The sequence below is a fragment of the Carassius auratus genome, chromosome 37 (genome assembly GCF_003368295.1).
Source record: "Carassius auratus strain Wakin chromosome 37, ASM336829v1, whole genome shotgun sequence".
Classification (NCBI taxonomy): domain Eukaryota; kingdom Metazoa; phylum Chordata; class Actinopteri; order Cypriniformes; family Cyprinidae; genus Carassius; species Carassius auratus.
The window spans coordinates 2099161-2117884 of NC_039279.1; the positions used below are offsets into that span (position 1 = coordinate 2099161).

The window sequence follows — 18724 nt, forward strand, 5'->3', positions numbered from 1 at the left end:
TTGTGAGTGAACTGTCACTTTAAAGCTCAAAAAACACACACAAGAACATGAATGCAAACACTTCTACATGCATAAACTCAATTTCACGCATTATCGCATCACATAATGCGTCACACTGCAATTTAGAATGCAACAAAAGCAAGGTCCCTTTCAAGGAAAGTTGGACATATTTATGACGCCTCCGGGAAGCTCCTTCACTCATGCACGACCGACTCCAATCCTGAATACTGAAATCTCAAAAACAGATTTCAAATCAGCAATAAAATCAGACACAAACTGCCTCACATACGTAGATTTACGCTCAAGTAGTGTAAAAAGCGTAGGCTATATTTGACATTTCTCTCTGCTCTAGTTTGTGCACTGATCTACTTTAAGCTATTGTGTACGATGAACACAGTGGCTTTAATAACCGACTGCTTGTGATGTTGCTCATGCGTGAGTCTCTTTGGGGAAAAGCGTCTGCTAAATAAATAAATCTAAACGTAAGCCCAGCAGATGTCAGATCAGGCCTCAGTTTCAGCACAAGAGCGCAGCTTTAACCTTGAGACCCATCTGAAGTCCCGAACAGAAGAGCAGACTCCCTGACAGCCGCACAAACCTGAAGGATGAAATCATCTCATGCTGATGATATGTCATATTTCCATTTCACTTATAGAGATCTCTCCTTTACTCTCTTTCTTTCCGAGGGTATAAAAGGCTTTTGTGGCTCGCCTTTGAGACACCCTTGAAGATACATCATTAACAGGAGTTAAATTGGAGCTGGATTATGTTTGGAGCTTTTAAAAGACACGTGATGATGTCTGTGAGAAGAACCTGCAAATACAGAAGAGATGCACTCGATTCCTAAGCGTTGTGTGAGATAAAGTTATTAATACTTGGATTTATTCACTTAGCAAATGCTGTTATCCAAATGCAGAACATCACAAAAAATGATGAGAATCATGTGTACATCCAGAAACACAGAATGACCTCAGATGAACTGAACTACAAGCATCTGAACATCATCACAACAAACCACTGAGCAACTCTTTCTATAATAACTAATGGATAATTGAAGAATTCACAGTAATTGACATTCCCATCATGCATGTCAGAAAACAGCCGTATACTCTACACTCTTTTGTTAAGTTATGGTAATAAATGAATCAAACTTCCCATCTGACAGTTTGATATCGTGAGATCTGATTGTTCTCAGTAATAATCAGATTAATTATTCTATAAATTCTCAATCTGAGAAAAAGACCCTATGTATCTTGAGGGTCACATTTACTGTACAAGATTTACAACATTACAAATAGTTCACCTGTAATTTATGATTAAATTAAAATAAATAATACAATTATTCACAATCAGAATAGTAAATGAAATTGTAATGCAGTGTCTCTCTCTCTCTATCTCACACACACACACACACACACACACACACACACACAGGTTGCGCAGAGAACCGAACACACATTAAACAGGCCGTGAAACCGATCAGAACCGTCCGGTTCACGGAGACTCCGTCGATCGGTGGTCTTACCGGAATGGCTGTCGGTCCACGGTGAGTTCATGAGCTCATCTTCCTCCAGGGTTATGTCCTGCTCACGAAGCTTCACACAGCGCAGAGAAACTTCATCATCATCATCATCATCATCATCATCGGGAGAAAAATCCAATCCAATCCGTCTCCGGTAACCGGACCGAACACCGCGGATTGCGCCGGGAATGTGTGCGAGTGCGCGTGCCACAGGAGGAGGAAACGCGCGAGTGTTTGTGTTCCTCTCTTCCTCACTCTCGCTTTCACCTCACACACACACACATACACACATACTGTTCTTCATCAAGGCGGGGTCTCGAGTCACCCAGACCAATGACATAAACCCCCACCTCACACACTCACACATCACACACACCCACACACACACACACACACACACACACGCACTCACACAGAGTCACTCACACACAGACTCACTCACACACACACACACTCACGCACTCACACAGAGTCACTCACACACAGACTCACTCACACACACACACACACCACACACACTCACGCACATCACACAGTCACTCACACACAGACTCACCACACACTCACACACTCACACACACTCACATAAACACACCACACACACACACACACACTCACATAAACACACACACACACACACTGAGGGTCACAGGGTACTGATACTAAAGTCTCATTTAATGTTCAAACACATCAGACTCTCTGAAAATCATATTTTCATGATCTGTCATAATTGAATAAATTGTTCTGTTTATATGAATCATAATCATATTTTATATTATCATGAAAAACAGCAGTGACTGTAGACACACACACACACACACACCACACACGCACACCTCATATCTGCATCATAAAATCAATAAATGCAAACTACTGTAAGAAACAAACCGCCTCACACTTTGCATCCATCTAATATAAACGTGTGTGCATAAGAATATATATTGTTATTTTTACATTTAAGTGGCAGTACATCAGTTAAACAAATGCTGTCTTGGCAATTAGCTGAAAAAATATAAGTGTACATATATACGGGTATATTTATATATTCATATTGGTTCCAGTCAGTGTTATTTCTGTTTCTAGTTATTCTGCATGACACTGGTTTAATGATCAGTATATCTGATCAATATTATTGGTAGAGAACAGCTCTAATTTCTCTAAACAGAGATTTAAATGTGTCCGATGAGTGGAGCGGGAGGATATATCATCAGCTCAACTACAGCTGACATGAATTATTCACACCAACGTCTTCTGTCATGTACATGTTTAATGAAGACAGCCGTCTGATTAATCCATATCTGTATTCCTCGGGGCGTCTTAAATACGGATCTGATGGAGAGAATCATGACAACAGCTCAAGATGTGCTGCACGTTCCTCTTCCGACAGCCTGAAACATACAGATGGACAATATTAATGGTTTTCATCTAAACATTACTCTCAGGACGAGTGTGGAGGGAACCTGTGCAGAAAACAGCTACAAGTGATGCTCTTTCACAGCATTTCACTCTTGCTTTTCCAGTGCAATTATCTAAACATTCTTAAATCAAGAAAAAAAAATGTTTAAGTGAGTTTATGCCTAAACTATAGAACAATATGTGTCTTTGGGGTCAAAAGAAAGTGCTGCTTGGAGGCACAACTGTATGCTGTTATAACTGGCTTTATTTAATCTGGCTTTTGATTGTTTTCTCAACTCTGCTGTGTAAAGACGCCTTTAGATTCACTTCTCAAACATTGCGATGTATTACTCAGCTCCATTCACAGTGAAGACATCACGCCTCTGTGCAGAGCTGCTCATTTGCATATTAATGAGGAGGAAGGGGCGGGGGCTTTGGCAGCTATTGAACAAGACTAACAACTAGTGTCTTACTTTAAATGACACAGAACCAATGTGGCTTCTCTTCTTCTGGACTAATGAAGAGCGTGTGAATTATTAAAAGAATAATTACCAATGATTGCCAATAATCATCTCAGCTGAGGCTGTTAGATGTACATTTAGAAAGTTTGTGGTCTCTTCTGCTAATTTCTCATGCAAATGTTTTATTTATTTTCTTATTAACTGATTAGAACTGAAGTGTTTCCAATCATGCTCTGTGTCTCATCTTCAGAGAATCACAATAAAAAAAAAATCACCAAAGATCTTTAATCAGTGTTATTTTAGCATCATTTGAGATTCTGATTATTAATATTTTGAATTTATTTTGGTTTATATTTATTCTGTTTCTGTTAAATATGCAACATTTAAACGACGTTAATATCTATGAGACTAGTTTAATAAATAGATCAGATGTCATGATATACAAAACCTGGTTCTGTGCATTTAAAATAGTGTTATTTTAATATATTTATTACTAATATTTAGTATAAAATAAGACTTTACATTTAGTGTGTTTACTTTAGGTTTTAAGCAATTGTTTTGTTATTTTTGATATATTTTTATCTTTAATTTATTTTATCTTTATCTTTATTTATTAGTTTTAGTTTATGTAGTTTTATTTTAGCACGTCATTTTAAACTAAACAATCCAAATCATATAAATATCAGCACCTGCATCATATTTTTGTTCAGTTTCAGTCTGTTTTTTTCCTCTAATATTCTCAGACTATATGAGCCATAAAAACCTGATGGAGCAAATAAAACACTCAACAAAAAACACATTTGCAAACATTTTCTTTTTACATAAACTGTTGCATTCATAGATTAGTTCAGTATTAAATAACAATAATAATCCAGATATCCCAGTCTGAAGTTTCTACTCTTGTGTTGAAGGTCAGAGATTGAGATCTGGAGCATCTGAGCTTCACTTCACTGAACGTAATCAATGCAGGAGAAATGATCAAACTCTTCTGAACACACGTGCTCGAGTCGATGCTTCTCCTGAATGAAGGGAACGGTTGGAGCGTTTATCTCTGTTATAACCATTGTGTGTGTTCGTGCATGGCCTGTGCGGGACAGATAACAAGGTCATGTGACCAGAGCAGAACATAATGAAGGACAATAAGAGCTGTCCTGTAACGACATCATTACCGCTCGCCTGCAATGACACACATTTGGGGGAAAGTGGAATCGTCTTCATAATCATTTTCTACGAGACTTTCTGTGCGCAGGAGGTGCGCTTCATCTTTATGACGTTTACCTCACGCTTCACAGAGCAGAAGATGACGAGGAAAGCACACTTACACTGTCTGCAGTGTGCACAGTATGATGGCTTTTTATATGCATGCACACTATTTGCTAAAATCATCATAAAGGTTGTGTACAATTCAGAATTAGCTTCATTTTCACTGCACTGGTCTGAATGTAAATAAATTGGCCACAAGCCTGAATTGTCACATTAAAAGCATGCTCATACTGATTACACTGAATTGTTTTCACGGCTAACACATTTATGCTGAATCTAAGGAATTTGAATAAATACATATTGAAAATTTGATTATTTAAATAAAATAAAATTGACCTGGAAATTGAGTTGAAAGAATGTACTGGTGGTAGTTCAGTGAAACACATCTTTATCTTTGTCTATGAGGGATATAGACTTTTAAACATTCAGCTAACATATAGAAATACAAACATTCTTAAATTAAAGTTGCTTTTCTGCATCGTATTTTTGATCTGAATTCAAAATTTGTGATTTTTATATTTATTTCCTCCTTCACTCAATATTTGGTAAGACAGCTAAAGGGAAAGATATTTTACAATAATTGAATAATAAAATAAGAGTGATTCATGCCACTGTTTGTGATGCAAGCAATATATACATTTAAATACTTAATTCCATTATATTAAATGTTAAGATTGGCATAATATTTTAGTTAAGAAGCAAACTAGTTTAAGAGAATCTGATTTAAATTAACATTTCTAACCTCACTGTCAAACTATTTTGGTTTCCATATTAATATCTTATATAATTATGCATTAAAATAAATGTTTTTGTTGTTGTTGTTGTTTTAGGGATTTTTTATTTATAATTTTGCTACTCCAAAAAATCCTGAAGCATTTACACTAAACAGTGATTTAAAACAATAATAACATGGGCTTGAACTCTTTAATTTATTATTATTATTTTTTTAAATGTCCTGTAACTAGCCACCATTTATTTATTTAAATTTTATCTTATTTATTTAAATTGTATCTTTTTTATTTACTTATTTATTTATATTTATTATTTGTTTATTTAGTTTTATTTGTTTTATTTTATTTTTGCTGTTTATGTCAATAGTGTCAATAAAAGTCCTAAAAATTCTGAAAGTAAGTAGTCATAAAGGAGGTAAAAATCATAATAAAGTTGATGAAAATAGAAGATATGAAGTATTAATAGATTTAATTGGTCATTCCACCTCCACATGGCATGGAATCTGCTCACAGATTGGCATCAGCTGTGAATGCTGGGAAACGCAGGCCTTGTGTCCGTCTGCAGACGATCTGATGAGAGCAGAGACAGAAGTCAGGGACACAGAGGGAGGAACGGGACGCTCTCTGTCCTATTTTCTGAGTGTTTGCCTGAAGGGCCGCAGTCACACGCCGCCCCGGAGTGATTCAACCTACTTTACAAACCAGAAACACATTCACTGATGAGCTACTGACACGTGTACATCAGCTCCGACTGGAAACGATCTGACTCCAAATCTCTGCCAGAAGTCCAGAGAAAGGAGTGGAAAATCACCAAAACCATTGTGTTGTGAAATCACCGTGACCCAAAGAATCTGAGGAGAAAACACTGTTTCCAGGTCATTCATGTTAAAAGTTATGAGCAGAATATAATAACAGTGAGCTGACAGGGATCTAATGGATTCATTCAGACTGGGTTTACATCGCATCTACTGTCTGTACACATCTCACCATCATTCAGACTCAAATCAGGTTTAATGTGAATGTTAGGATACAGAGTCACGCGTCTCCTCAGGGAGAAATGATCTGGAATAACATCATCACCATCATCATCGTTTCATAAGGTTTGTGCTTCGAAACACTGCCTGAGTGTGTGTGTGTGTGTGTGTGAAAATACTTCTCTGACCAAAATATTCATCAGTTATCATTGGAGAACAAGCTAATGAAAGCATCACAAAACACAGACTCATTTCTAATGTGTGTGTGTGTGTGTGTGTGTGTGTGTGTGTGTCATCAGCCTGATGATGCTGTAAACAATGTAATTCTGTCTAATGCTCTGAGAGTTTTCATTCAAGTGTTTCCATAGCAACAGCTATTTCACAGTCATATCTTTAATGAAAAGGTAATATGAGACAAATAGTATTCCTCACATCATTACTGCGGTAAACAGTAAACACACACACACACACACACACACACAGGCTCCAGAAGTAAACTAACTATAACAAAACCTCTTTGGGAGCATTTACTCTTAAAAAAAAAATATATATATATTTTCTTCCATTAAAAAATATCTCAGATTTCTTAAATCAAGACATATAATTTATGAATTGAGAAGCATAAAGATTTAAGATATAAAGTCAAGTTTTCTGTAATAAATGATCAACATTAAGAAAGTTTCTGCTGAAAATAAGAGAAAAACTTCCACCAGTGCAGTGAGAAAACTAATATGTTTCTCTTTGAATTAAGCTGGTTTTTCTGCTCCAGATGACAGATATTTTCATTCATTTCAGTCATTTTGCTTCTCAAGTTATTTTTTTTATATTTGTAATGGAAAACAAGACAAATATATAAATTCATTAAAATAAAAAATATATAAAAACATTTATGAAAGTAGTGTGAGCAGTGTGAATAGTGTAATTAGTGTTAGTATGAAAGTAGTATGAGTAGTGTAAGTAGTGTGAATAGTGTGAGTAGTGTGAGAGTAGTGTGAGAGTAGTGTGAGAGTAGTGTGAGAGTAGTGTGAGTAGTGTGAATAGTATGAGTAGTGTGAGAGTAGTGTGAATAGTGTGAGTAGTGTGTGAGTAGTGTGAGAGTAGTGTGAGAGTAGTGTGAGTAGTGTGAATAGTGTGAGAGTAGTGTGAGAGTAGTGTGAGAGTAGTGTGAGAGTAGTGTGAGTAGTGTGAATAGTGTGAGAGTAGTGTGGAGTAGTGTGAGAGTAGTGTGAGTAGTGTGAGTAGTGTGAATAGTGTGAGAGTAGTGTGAGAGTAGTGTGAGTAGTGTGAATAGTGTGAGAGTAGTGTGAGAGTAGTGTGAGAGTAGTGTGAGTAGTGTGAGAGTAGTGTGTGAGTAGTGTGAGTAGTGTGAATAGTGTGAGAGTAGTGTGAGAGTAGTGTGAGTAGTGTGAGTAGTGTGAATAGTGTGAGAGTAGTGTGAGAGTAGTGTGAGTAGTGTGAATAGTGTGAGAGTAGTGTGAGAGTAGTGTGAGTAGTGTGAATAGTGTGAGAGTAGTGTGAGAGTAGTGTAAGTAGTGTGAGTAGTGTGAATAGTGTGAGAGTAGTGTGAGAGTAGTGTGAGAGTAGTGTGAGTAGTGTGAGAGTAGTGTGAGAGTAGTGTGAGAGTAGTGTGAGTAGTGTGAATAGTGTGAGAGTAGTGTGAGAGTAGTGTGAGTAGTGTGAATAGTGTGAGAGTAGTGTGAGAGTAGTGTGAGTAGTGTGAATAGTGTGAGAGTAGTGTGAGAGTAGTGTGAGAGTAGTGTGAGAGTAGTGTGAGTAGTGTGAGAGTAGTGTGAGAGTAGTGTGAGAGTAGTGTGAGAGTAGTGTGAGTAGTGTGAGAGTAGTATGAGAGTAGTGTGAGAGTAGTGTGAGAGTAGTGTGAGTAGTCTGAGAGTAGTATGAGAGTAGTGTGAGAGTAGTGTGAGAGTAGTGTGAGTAGTGTGAATAGTGTGAGAGTAGTGTGAGTAGTGTGAATAGTGTGAGAGTAGTGTGAGAGTAGTGTGAGAGTAGTGTGAGTAGTGTGAATAGTGTGAGAGTAGTGTGAGAGTAGTGTGAGAGTAGTGTGAGAGTAGTGTGAGTAGTGTGAGAGTAGTATGAGAGTAGTGTGAGAGTAGTGTGAGAGTAGTGTGAGTAGTCTGAGAGTAGTATGAGAGTAGTGTGAGAGTAGTGTGAGAGTAGTGTGAGTAGTGTGAATAGTGTGAGAGTAGTGTGAGAGTAGTGTGAGTAGTGTGAATAGTGTGAGAGTAGTGTGAGAGTAGTGTGAGAGTAGTGTGAGTAGTGTGAATAGTGTGAGAGTAGTGTGAGAGTAGTGTGAGAGTAGTGTGAGTAGTGTGAGAGTAGTATGAGAGTAGTGTGAGAGTAGTGTGAGAGTAGTGTGAGTAGTGTGAGTAGTGTGAATAGTGTGAGTAGTGTGAGAGTAGTGTGAGAGTAGTGTGAGTAGTGTGAGAGTAGTGTGAGAGTAGTGTGAGAGTAGTGTGAGTAGTATGAGAGTAGTGTGAGAGTAGTGTGAGAGTAGTGTGAGTAGTGTGAATAGTGTGAGAGTAGTGTGAGAGTAGTGTGAGTAGTGTGAATAGTGTGAGAGTAGTGTGAGAGTAGTGTGAGAGTAGTGTGAGTAGTGTGAATAGTGTGAGAGTAGTGTGAGAGTAGTGTGAGAGTAGTGTGAGTAGTGTGAGAGTAGTATGAGAGTAGTGTGAGAGTAGTGTGAGAGTAGTGTGAGTAGTGTGAGTAGTGTGAATAGTGTGAGTAGTGTGAGAGTAGTGTGAGAGTAGTGTGAGTAGTGTGAGTAGTGTGAGAGTAGTGTGAGAGTAGTGTGAGAGTAGTGTGAGTAGTGTGAGTAGTGTGAGAGTAGTGTGAGAGTAGTGTGAGTAGTGTGAGAGTAGTGTGAGAGTAGTGTGAGTAGTGTGAGTAGTGTGAGAGTAGTGTGAGTAGTGTGAGTAGTGTGAGAGTAGTATGAGCGTAGTGTGAGAGTAGTGTGAGTAGTGTGAATAGTGTGAGTAGTGTTAGAGTAGTGTGAGAGTAGTGTGAGAGTAGTGTGAGAGTAGTGTGAGTAGTGTGAGTAGTGTGAGAGTAGTGTGAGAGTAGTGTGAGAGTAGTGTGAGTAGTGTGAGTAGTGTGAGAGTAGTGTGAGTAGTGTGAGAGTAGTGTGAGAGTAGTGTGAGTAGTGTGAGAGTAGTGTGAGTAGTGTGAGTAGTGTGAGAGTAGTATGAGAGTAGTGTGAGAGTAGTGTGAGTAGTGTGAATAGTGTGAGTAGTGTGAGAGTAGTGTGAGAGTAGTGTGAGAGTAGTGTGAGTAGTGTGAGTAGTGTGAGTAGTGTGAGAGTAGTGTGAGTAGTGTGAGTAGTGTGAGAGTAGTGTGAGAGTAGTGTGAGAGTAGTGTGAGTAGTGTGAGAGTAGTGTGAGAGTAGTGTGTGAGTAGTGTGTGAGTAGTGTGAGAGTAATATGAGTAGTGTGAGTAGTGTGAATAGTGTGAGTAGTGTGAGAGTAGTGTGAGAGTAGTGTGAGAGTAGTGTGAGTAGTGTGAGTAGTGTGAGAGTAGTGTGAGTAGTGTGAGTAGTGTGAGAGTAGTGTGAGAGTAGTGTGAGAGTAGTGTGAGTAGTGTGAGAGTAGTGTGAGAGTAGTGTGAGTAGTGTGTGAGTAGTGTGAGAGTAATATGAGTAGTGTAAGTAGTGTGAATAGTATGAGTAGTGTGAGAGTAGTGTGAGAGTAGTGTGAGTAGTGTGTGAGTAGTGTGAGAGTAATATGAGTAGTGTAAGTAGTGATGAATAGTGTGAGTAGTGTGAGTAGTGTGAGAGTAGTGTGAGAGTAGTGTGCTTGTAAAGGCAGCTGCGCCCTCTGCTGGTGGCAGAGCAAACCAGTAACCAGTAAATGTGTATATATAGAATAACTTAAAAATAAAACAAAATGTAACATAAATATGTCAAGGCTTTCATTCATATATTATCAACAAATTAGAAATTGCATTAATCTAATTTTAAGAAAAAATCATCAGCTCTAATAAATGTCTGTGGTGATGACATCATGAGTTACTCTCCATAGCAACAGATCCCTGCTGGAATGCAGTCATTTTAATTAGTTCCATGCATGTATTTTCTATATATAGTGTGAGTAGTACATTATAATGCATGTTTTTGCTAATGTTATTAATCACATGAATCCATATGTTTGGTGTTAGCAGTGAACTGACTGATCTCTGCTGAATCGCTCACAGCAGCTGAAGGCTGATGCACATATAGAATAAACACACTTTAACAGTACATTTATGAGAAATAATCTAAGAATCTCCTTAACATGGTCAACTTTTTGTCCGTTTATTAATGTTGCTATTCTGCATTTTGCATGTGGGTTTTACAAGAGTTTCCAACACTTTGAGTCAAATTGCAGCTTGACTAATTGTTGAATAAAAGTGACAAATAGCTAAGTTATATTAATTCAGACATCAAGTCCTTTCACAGTGCAATGATTTCTTTCATTACAAAAAAAAAATTAGAAATAAGAGTTCATATCAAGTATACAGCAGTTATTTAAGTCCCCTTGACATAGTGTTATAGTTTTTAAGAATATATTGAGAGTTCTAATATTTTCTGGTTTAGTTATTCTGTTGTGTATTTTTATTCGTTTTTTTAATGATAAATCAAGATAAATTATATGAAAATGAGAAATGTTGCATCGACAGCTTTCTGAAATGAAATAGGTTTAGGTTTTTATTATTATTATTATTAAATTAGTTCAAGTTTTAAAATGTACTTTTATGGTTGAATAAAGCTCAAATAGAGTTTGAAAGGTTCAGTACTAGTAAAGAAATTAAACTGAAAGCCTGTTAAGCAGCTTGTCGTTTGATATTAAAAATCAGTAATGAAAATCATTCACATGAAGACATAAACAACAAAACATAAAACAAAAACAAAAAAATTAAAATCTGAAATTTATTCTGAAAGAACATGTTTATAACAAACAAATAATAACAAATATTAAATAACTGGTAACTCTTTACAGTAAGGATCCATTAGTTAATGCTGGTTAATATATTAACTAACATCAACAAACAATGAACAATACATTTATTGGAATATTTATTCATCTTTGTTGATGTTGCTTAATGAAAATACTGTCATTCGCTTTTAGTTCATTTACAGTGCATCACACAACTTTAGCTTTTAATAATGCATCAGTATTATTAATACATGTTGTAGAAGTACTGTTCGTTCTTATTTTATGTTAAAGTATTTAACCTTATTTTAAAGTGTTACCAAATAACTTATGGAATAAATATAGTCATATTCCAGCAAACAGTATAAATATATACATGTTTTTGTCAAATCTTGATGCTCTGCATTGTCTGACATACATGCTGATTTATATAAATAAACTTCTAACTACAGAAGACCACAAAAAATATAGAATACTGACAAATTAAATTAAAATTAAATGGATGTGTTTCATCTTGTGTCTTCTCCAGATGTTCACTGATGGACTGGAGTGCTGTGGATTATTGTGATGTTTTTATCAGACTCTCATTCTGACGGCACCCATTCACTGCAGAGCATCCATTGATGAGACACTGATGCAGTGCTACATTTCTACAAACCTGATGAAGAAACAAACTCATCCTGATCTCTGATGAACTCAGAATGAACACATTTACAGCACATGTTCATTTCTGTGTGAACTATTGCTTTAACTTAAACCTCCGGAGACTTCAATTGTATATTTGAACTCATCTGGAAATCCCAGATTCAGATGAACGTCCTCATGCGCTCAGCGTCCGTTCAGTTCAAGTGCTGCAGGCTTCCTCATTCAGCATGAGGCTGATCTGAGATCAGATCTCATCATCTGCGTGCGGTTCTCAGAGAGCTGCTGTGGACGTCGCAGATGTCGAACCACTGCTGCTCCACCTCTCTGCGGGGCATGAGGCCGTTCGGTGGCAGCGAGGCGCTCCGTCTGCGATCTCTGCCGCTCACCATCCTCCAGAACCACGAGCCCTTCAGCAGGAACACTGTGTTGTGTGAGTACGAGAAATACGCCGCATCCAGGTTACCGAGGGGATGGTTACCGGGGACAACGGCGGGAAACACCTCTGTGATTTTTTGTGGGGAAGAAGAAGCCAAGCGGTGCATGCGCACATCAAACCTGAACACCTGCAAGTTAATATTCTGCAATTACTAAATCTCCATTGGACACTATTCATCTTGCATTAAGTGTAGAATATTAGCAGCTGTTACCTGTGAGCCCTTGAAGAAGTAGATGTGAGCATCTCTCCGGTCGTAGTATGCTGTGTCCACTGGTCCAGACACACCGGGAAAGCCTTCAGAGATCAGACGAGGGTACGAGCGGCCGTCTGAGTCTTCAGTGAACACCTGATCGTTCTCACTGTCATAACGCCAGTACTGCACGCCTGAAACATCACAGCAAAACATCAGCACATACATGCAAACATCTCAACTTCTGTACAGTAGCATGCAATTCAAAACCTTACAGTGCTGGATCATTACATTTTGAAATAAATCTAATAAGTGAAAAAGTACCATCCAATATACAATATACAAAAGGGCAATGTGCATTTAATGGAATAAAAAAATAAAGCAAAATACAAATGTAAAATATGTAAATAATAATAATAATAATAATAATAATAAAAATGCTAAAGAATGCTAAAAAAATTTACAATGCATAATTATGTTTAAAATAATGTTTAAAAAATGCAACAATAAAAATTTTTACAATGCAAATGTAAATTATGCAAAAACATTGCAAAATAAAAATCTTAAATGCAAAATATAAATGTAAAATATGTAAATAAAAAACAAAACAAAAAAACAATAACTGCTAAATAAAAATATAAAATGCAAAATGCAAATGTAAAATATGTATTTAAAAAAAACTGCAAAACACAAATGTAGAATGCAAAATAATGGGGAAAAAACTCTGCAACAGAAAATGCTTCAGACAAATGTACAATGCAAAATTATGCTGAATGCTAATGTGAAATGTTTTAAAAATGCAACAACAAAAAATGTACAATGGAAAATGCAAATGCAAAAACCCTGCAAAATAAAAATATACAATGCAAAATATTAATGTAAAAAAAAAGAAAAATACAAATGTGTAATGTAAAATAATACACATTATAAACATGAAAATATGTAAAAAAAAAAATATATATATATATATATATAATAAATTGATTGCAAAACTCAAATGTACACTATGTATTTAAAAGAACCCTGCAAAATACAAATGGTCAATGCAAAATAATGGAAAAAACATTGGAAAAAATGTAAAATGCAAATATACTGTAACAAAAGTACAGTTCGCTGTACACAGAGTTTTCTATTTGAGATGCAAATAAGCTTGTGCTGTAATCTCTGTGCAATGCATCTCTTTCAGTCTTTCAGCTAAGATTGTGTTTTTGTGCCCTCTCAGATGCATATGAATAAACTCATAATAAGTAAATAAATACCTTTAAAGAAGTAGACAGCGTCTGTTTTGCGGTTCCACACGTGAACGTAAGCGTCCACGCCGCTGGAGGGAAGCCCGTGCCAGCCCACCTGCACCGCCACCGGATCCCCGTAGCGGGTTCTGTTGTTACGGTTCTCATAGAGCCAGTACCAGCCGTCTCGCATGAAGTAGGTGTTAAACCGCACCACCACCTCGCCGTACGCCGTCTGCTCCTTCCTGATCCAGTCAAACACGGTGCTGAAGCGGCCCTTACACTCACCTGACAGAAAACACACACAAAGACTAACTAAAACCAAGCCTGTTTTATTGGCATTGTGGGGTTATATTCACAACAGTCAAAGACATTTCCAACTCAAATTCTCATTGGTGTAAAATAATAAAAATCGAATTGTTATTCATGCATAATAACCATGCATGTGCAACAAATAATGCATAATAATGCATACTAATGCAAATTTGGGTTGAAAGTGTGTTTGTTATGAAAACTGTCTCATATAATGTGTAGGAATCTTAAAAATAGTTATCATATTCATGCATATGTATAATGATATTATAAATATAATCTCTGGTGCTCACCGTACAGGCTCTGGATGGATTTGCGGTCCATCCAGTCGATCTCAAAGCCGGCGTCCTGAGGAAGGTAACTGGGCTGCATGATGGATCCGGAGCGGTAGATGTGAGGAAGCCCTAAAACATGACCGATCTCATGGACCGCTACCTGAGTGAAACACACGACACGCTACAGTCAGTGATTCAGATCAGAGATTCAGATGAGTGACTCAGATCAGTGATTCAGATCAGAGATACAGATCAGTGATTCAGATCAGTGATTCAGATCAGAGATTCAGATCAGAGATTCAGATGAGTGACTCAGATCAGTGATTCAGATCAGAGATACAGATCAGTGATTCAGATCAGTGATTCAGATCAGAGATTCAGATCAGAGATTCAGATGAGTGACTCAGATCAGTGATTCAGATCAGAGATACAGATCAGTGATTCAGATCAGTGATTCAGATCAGAGATACAGATCAGTGATTCAGATCAGTGATTCAAATGAGAAATTCAGATGAGTGATTCAGATCAGAGGTTCACATAAGTGATTTAGATGAGTGATTCAGATCAGAGGTTCACATAAGTGATTTAGATGAGTGATTCAGATCAGAGATTCACATAAGTGATTCAGATCAGAGATTCACATAAGTGATTCAGATGAGTGATTCAGATCAGAGATTCACATAAGTGATTTAGATGAGTGATTCAGATCAGAGATTCACATAAGTGATTCAGATGAGTGATTCAGATCAGAGATTCACATAAGTGATTCAGATCAGAGATTCACATAAGTGATTCAGATGAGTGATTCAGATCAGAGATTCACATAAGTGATTTAGATGAGTGATTCAGATCAGAGATTCACATAAGTGATTCAGATGAGTGATTCAGATCAGAGGTTCACATAAGTGATTTAGATGAGTGATTCAGATCAGAGATTCACATAAGTGATTCAGATGAGTGATTCAGATCAGAGATTCACATAAGTGATTCAGATGAGTGATCCAGATCAGAGATTCACATAAGTGATTTAGATGAGTGATTCAGATCAGAGATTCACATAAGTGATTCAGATGAGTGATCCAGATCAGAGATTCACATCAGAGATTCACATAAGTGATTCAGATCAGAGATTCAGATCAGAGATTCACATAAGTGATTTAGATGAGTGATTCAGATCAGAGATTCACATCAGAGATTCACATAAGTGATTCAGATCAGAGATTCAGATCAGAGATTCACATAAGTGATTTAGATGAGTGATTCAGATCAGAGATTCACATCAGAGATTCACATAAGTGATTCAGATCAGAGATTCAGATCAGAGATTCAGATCGGAGATCTACATCAGTTATTCAGATCTCGCGTGTCACCTTGAGAAGACTGATCCCGCTGCCTGTGTTTGGGACGGTGAAATGTTCATCATCGTCGAAATGAATGTCCCCGAGGAACCAGGCGTGAGCGAACTCTCGCCCGGCGCCGTCGAACCGCTGAGAGCAGCCCAGATGACGACCTGCAGGGGGCAGCAGAGGCTCAGTAATGATTCATTTCTGCTTAAAAAACAAACAAAAACATGCAAGGTCTCTTATTTTAATGCTGTTAATGTTGAACTGACCTGTCCCGAAGCCCAGTCGGATGTCGATGTCCTCCAGAGGCGAGTCGACGTCCTCCACGAACTGCAGCGGAGAGACTTCGCTCCACATGCGGAAGGCCAGTCTGAAGATGTACTTCTGCTCGTCGATGGACAGCTGACTGCTGTAACCTTCTCCCATCAGACGCCACTTCAGCAGACTCTTAGAGAAGGCCATGTGTCCCTTCCACTCGCTCGCATCTCTCCTCCTCCTGCTCCTCAGAAGCGCCGCTAGGTGGCGCTGTTTCCGCCCGGGAGGTTCAGTATTATTAGCTGCAGCATGAGTGTGATTGTGTGTTGTGGTGCTGTTGGACTCGGCCGTCTCGTTCAGCTCTTGTTCGGCAGACTCCAGCTCCTCGTCCTGGTCCGGGACGCCACACCTGGGTTTATTCATGGCTGCTTTGGTGACGTCATCAAACACACCTGAGACGGGCAGACCGGACACCCGCTGGAACTCCTTCAGGGCCGAGATGAACCGGAGATCAGGGCTGCTGGATCTGGACACGCTTCCTCCCTCCTGAAGGTCCAGAGAGAGACTGACCTCGGTCTGACCCGCTGGGATCTGAGGATCATCTCCGTCTCTTATGAAGCCGTACTTAGACAGAAACCTCTGGAATAATAATGCAGAAGCAGCCAGAGATCAAAGAGTTTGTCAGGAATCAAGACCGAGGAGAATATACACTTACGTGATATTACCTGCATAAATATAAACACTATTAAAATAATTCTAAAAGTAACATGTCAGAGTTTCTGAACATTTCTGCTCAGCAACGGTGAGAAGAATATACAGTACACTTCAAAAATAATCATAATATTTAAATACAACAAATAATAATAAATAATCAAAAAATGTACATTTTAAGGTTATTTACATTTCTGTTCATCAAAGGAGAAGAGAATACACACTCGAAAATAAGCATTATATTTCAATAAAATTAAAATAATGTACTACTTAATTATTATATATTAATATAATAATTCTATAGGTATAATACTGTATTAAAAGTTATTTGATGAATAAAAGTTTAAAAACATAACAGCATTTATTCAAAATGGAAATCTAATAATATACTCTACTGTTCAAAAGTTTTGTGTCAGCAGATTAATTTTTTTATTTAAAAAAAGGAATGCTTTTATTCAGCGAAGATGCTTAAATTGATAAAAAGCGACAGTAAATACATTGTTACAATAGATAGATAGATAGATAGATAGATAGATAGATAGATAGATAGATAGATAGATGGATGGATGGATGGACTGTCAGACCTGTGCAGTGTCGGTGTCGGTGATGAGTTCCGCCTGACGGATGTCGTTCATCGCATCTGAATGATCTCTGCTGTGGAAGACCTTCTCCGCGCTGATGAAGATGAAGGTCCAGAGGATGAAGATCAGCCGGATCACAGCCAGCATCGTTACAGCTCCGCTGCGCGTCCGTGTCCTGCACTGAGAGTGAGCGTGAGCGCGCTTGAGCTCCACGCGCTCTTATAGTGACGCGCTCACGCGCTCGCGCCTCTGTGTGAAACAGCAGGATTATTTCTCCAGAGCTGCTCACCTGAAGCCACGCGACTCACACCTGCCTGAGAAACACTCTCACACTCACCTGTGTCATCATCACACCTGCGCTCACCTGAGTTCAGCCGGAAAACACATTCTAAACATTAATAAAAACATTAATGGAGTATATAGGCTACTGTACTATTGAAAATAAATTAAAATAATTATCATTTAAAATAACATTTCAAGGCTATTTAAATTTCTGATCATCAACACTAAGTAAAATATACATTTGAAAAAAAATGTTATTTAAATACAATAAAAATAATGATATTAAATCAAATATATTATAAAAAATATAATTATTGTTTTATTAAATATTTCTGTACATAAATTAAAAACAATTACAATCAAAATCTAAAATGTACCATTATACTCATCAACACTGCGGAGAATATAGACTTTTTTACACACTGTTTTTTAAATGCAATTTAAATATTTACTAAATGCTCAAATAATTTTCAATTTATTTAAATTTCTGCCCATCAACACTGAGAATATACTAATAAATATAATTACACTATAATACATTTAAATAATTACAAATGTAATTAAAAAGGTAAATGTAATTTAAAATTCTGCCCATCAACATTAATTGAGGAGAATATACACCATTAATTTACATTTTTATTTTATATTTCATCTTCCATGTCAGCACAAAAGAATAACATTTCAATTATACTTTGCATAATGCATAATGACAATTATACATATGTTTAGGTGAAAAACAATTATTGCAATGATGCAAAAAAAGAAATGCATTCACAGCTGTATTTTTAAATTCATATTATATAAATATAAAGAGTGCATTCGCAAAAACAGATACCACAATTTTTAACAATTCCCCAAAATCATGTTTTTTCATTGTGCATTCCAATTAATTAATTGGTTAGGTAAAAAAATTACAGCTAACACAATAAAACACAATAAAAACATGAATACATAATAAAAAAACATGATTTTTGAAAATGCAAATAAACGCTTCATATATATATATATATATATATATATATACACATACATACATACATTTATATAATGATATTTACACTGCATTATTGAGTTACAGCTGAGAATGAGCTGTACATAATAAATATAAAATCTATTCTTCTGGTTTTGGGGTAAAATATTGCATTTGCATGTTCTTTAAAAATGTAGTAGATTTAAAAAATACAAATAGAGAGAAAA

At 37.0% G+C, this 18724-nt stretch overlaps 1 protein-coding gene across 1 annotated transcript; it reads right to left on the minus strand.

Annotated features, from left to right (window-relative positions):
• Nucleotides 1-11891: 11891 nt before the first annotated feature.
• Nucleotides 11892-17591, minus strand: LOC113056519 (matrix metallopeptidase-21-like). Its single transcript, XM_026223300.1, has 7 exons — nt 17249-17591; nt 15968-16592; nt 15726-15865; nt 14374-14515; nt 13799-14056; nt 12561-12733; nt 11892-12476 (listed from the first exon to the last, which is right to left on the minus strand). Exons 1-7 carry the CDS (start codon nt 17390-17392, stop codon nt 12168-12170), a joined length of 1791 nt encoding a protein of 596 aa, XP_026079085.1. The 5' UTR covers nt 17393-17591; the 3' UTR covers nt 11892-12167.
• Nucleotides 17592-18724: the final 1133 nt, after the last annotated feature.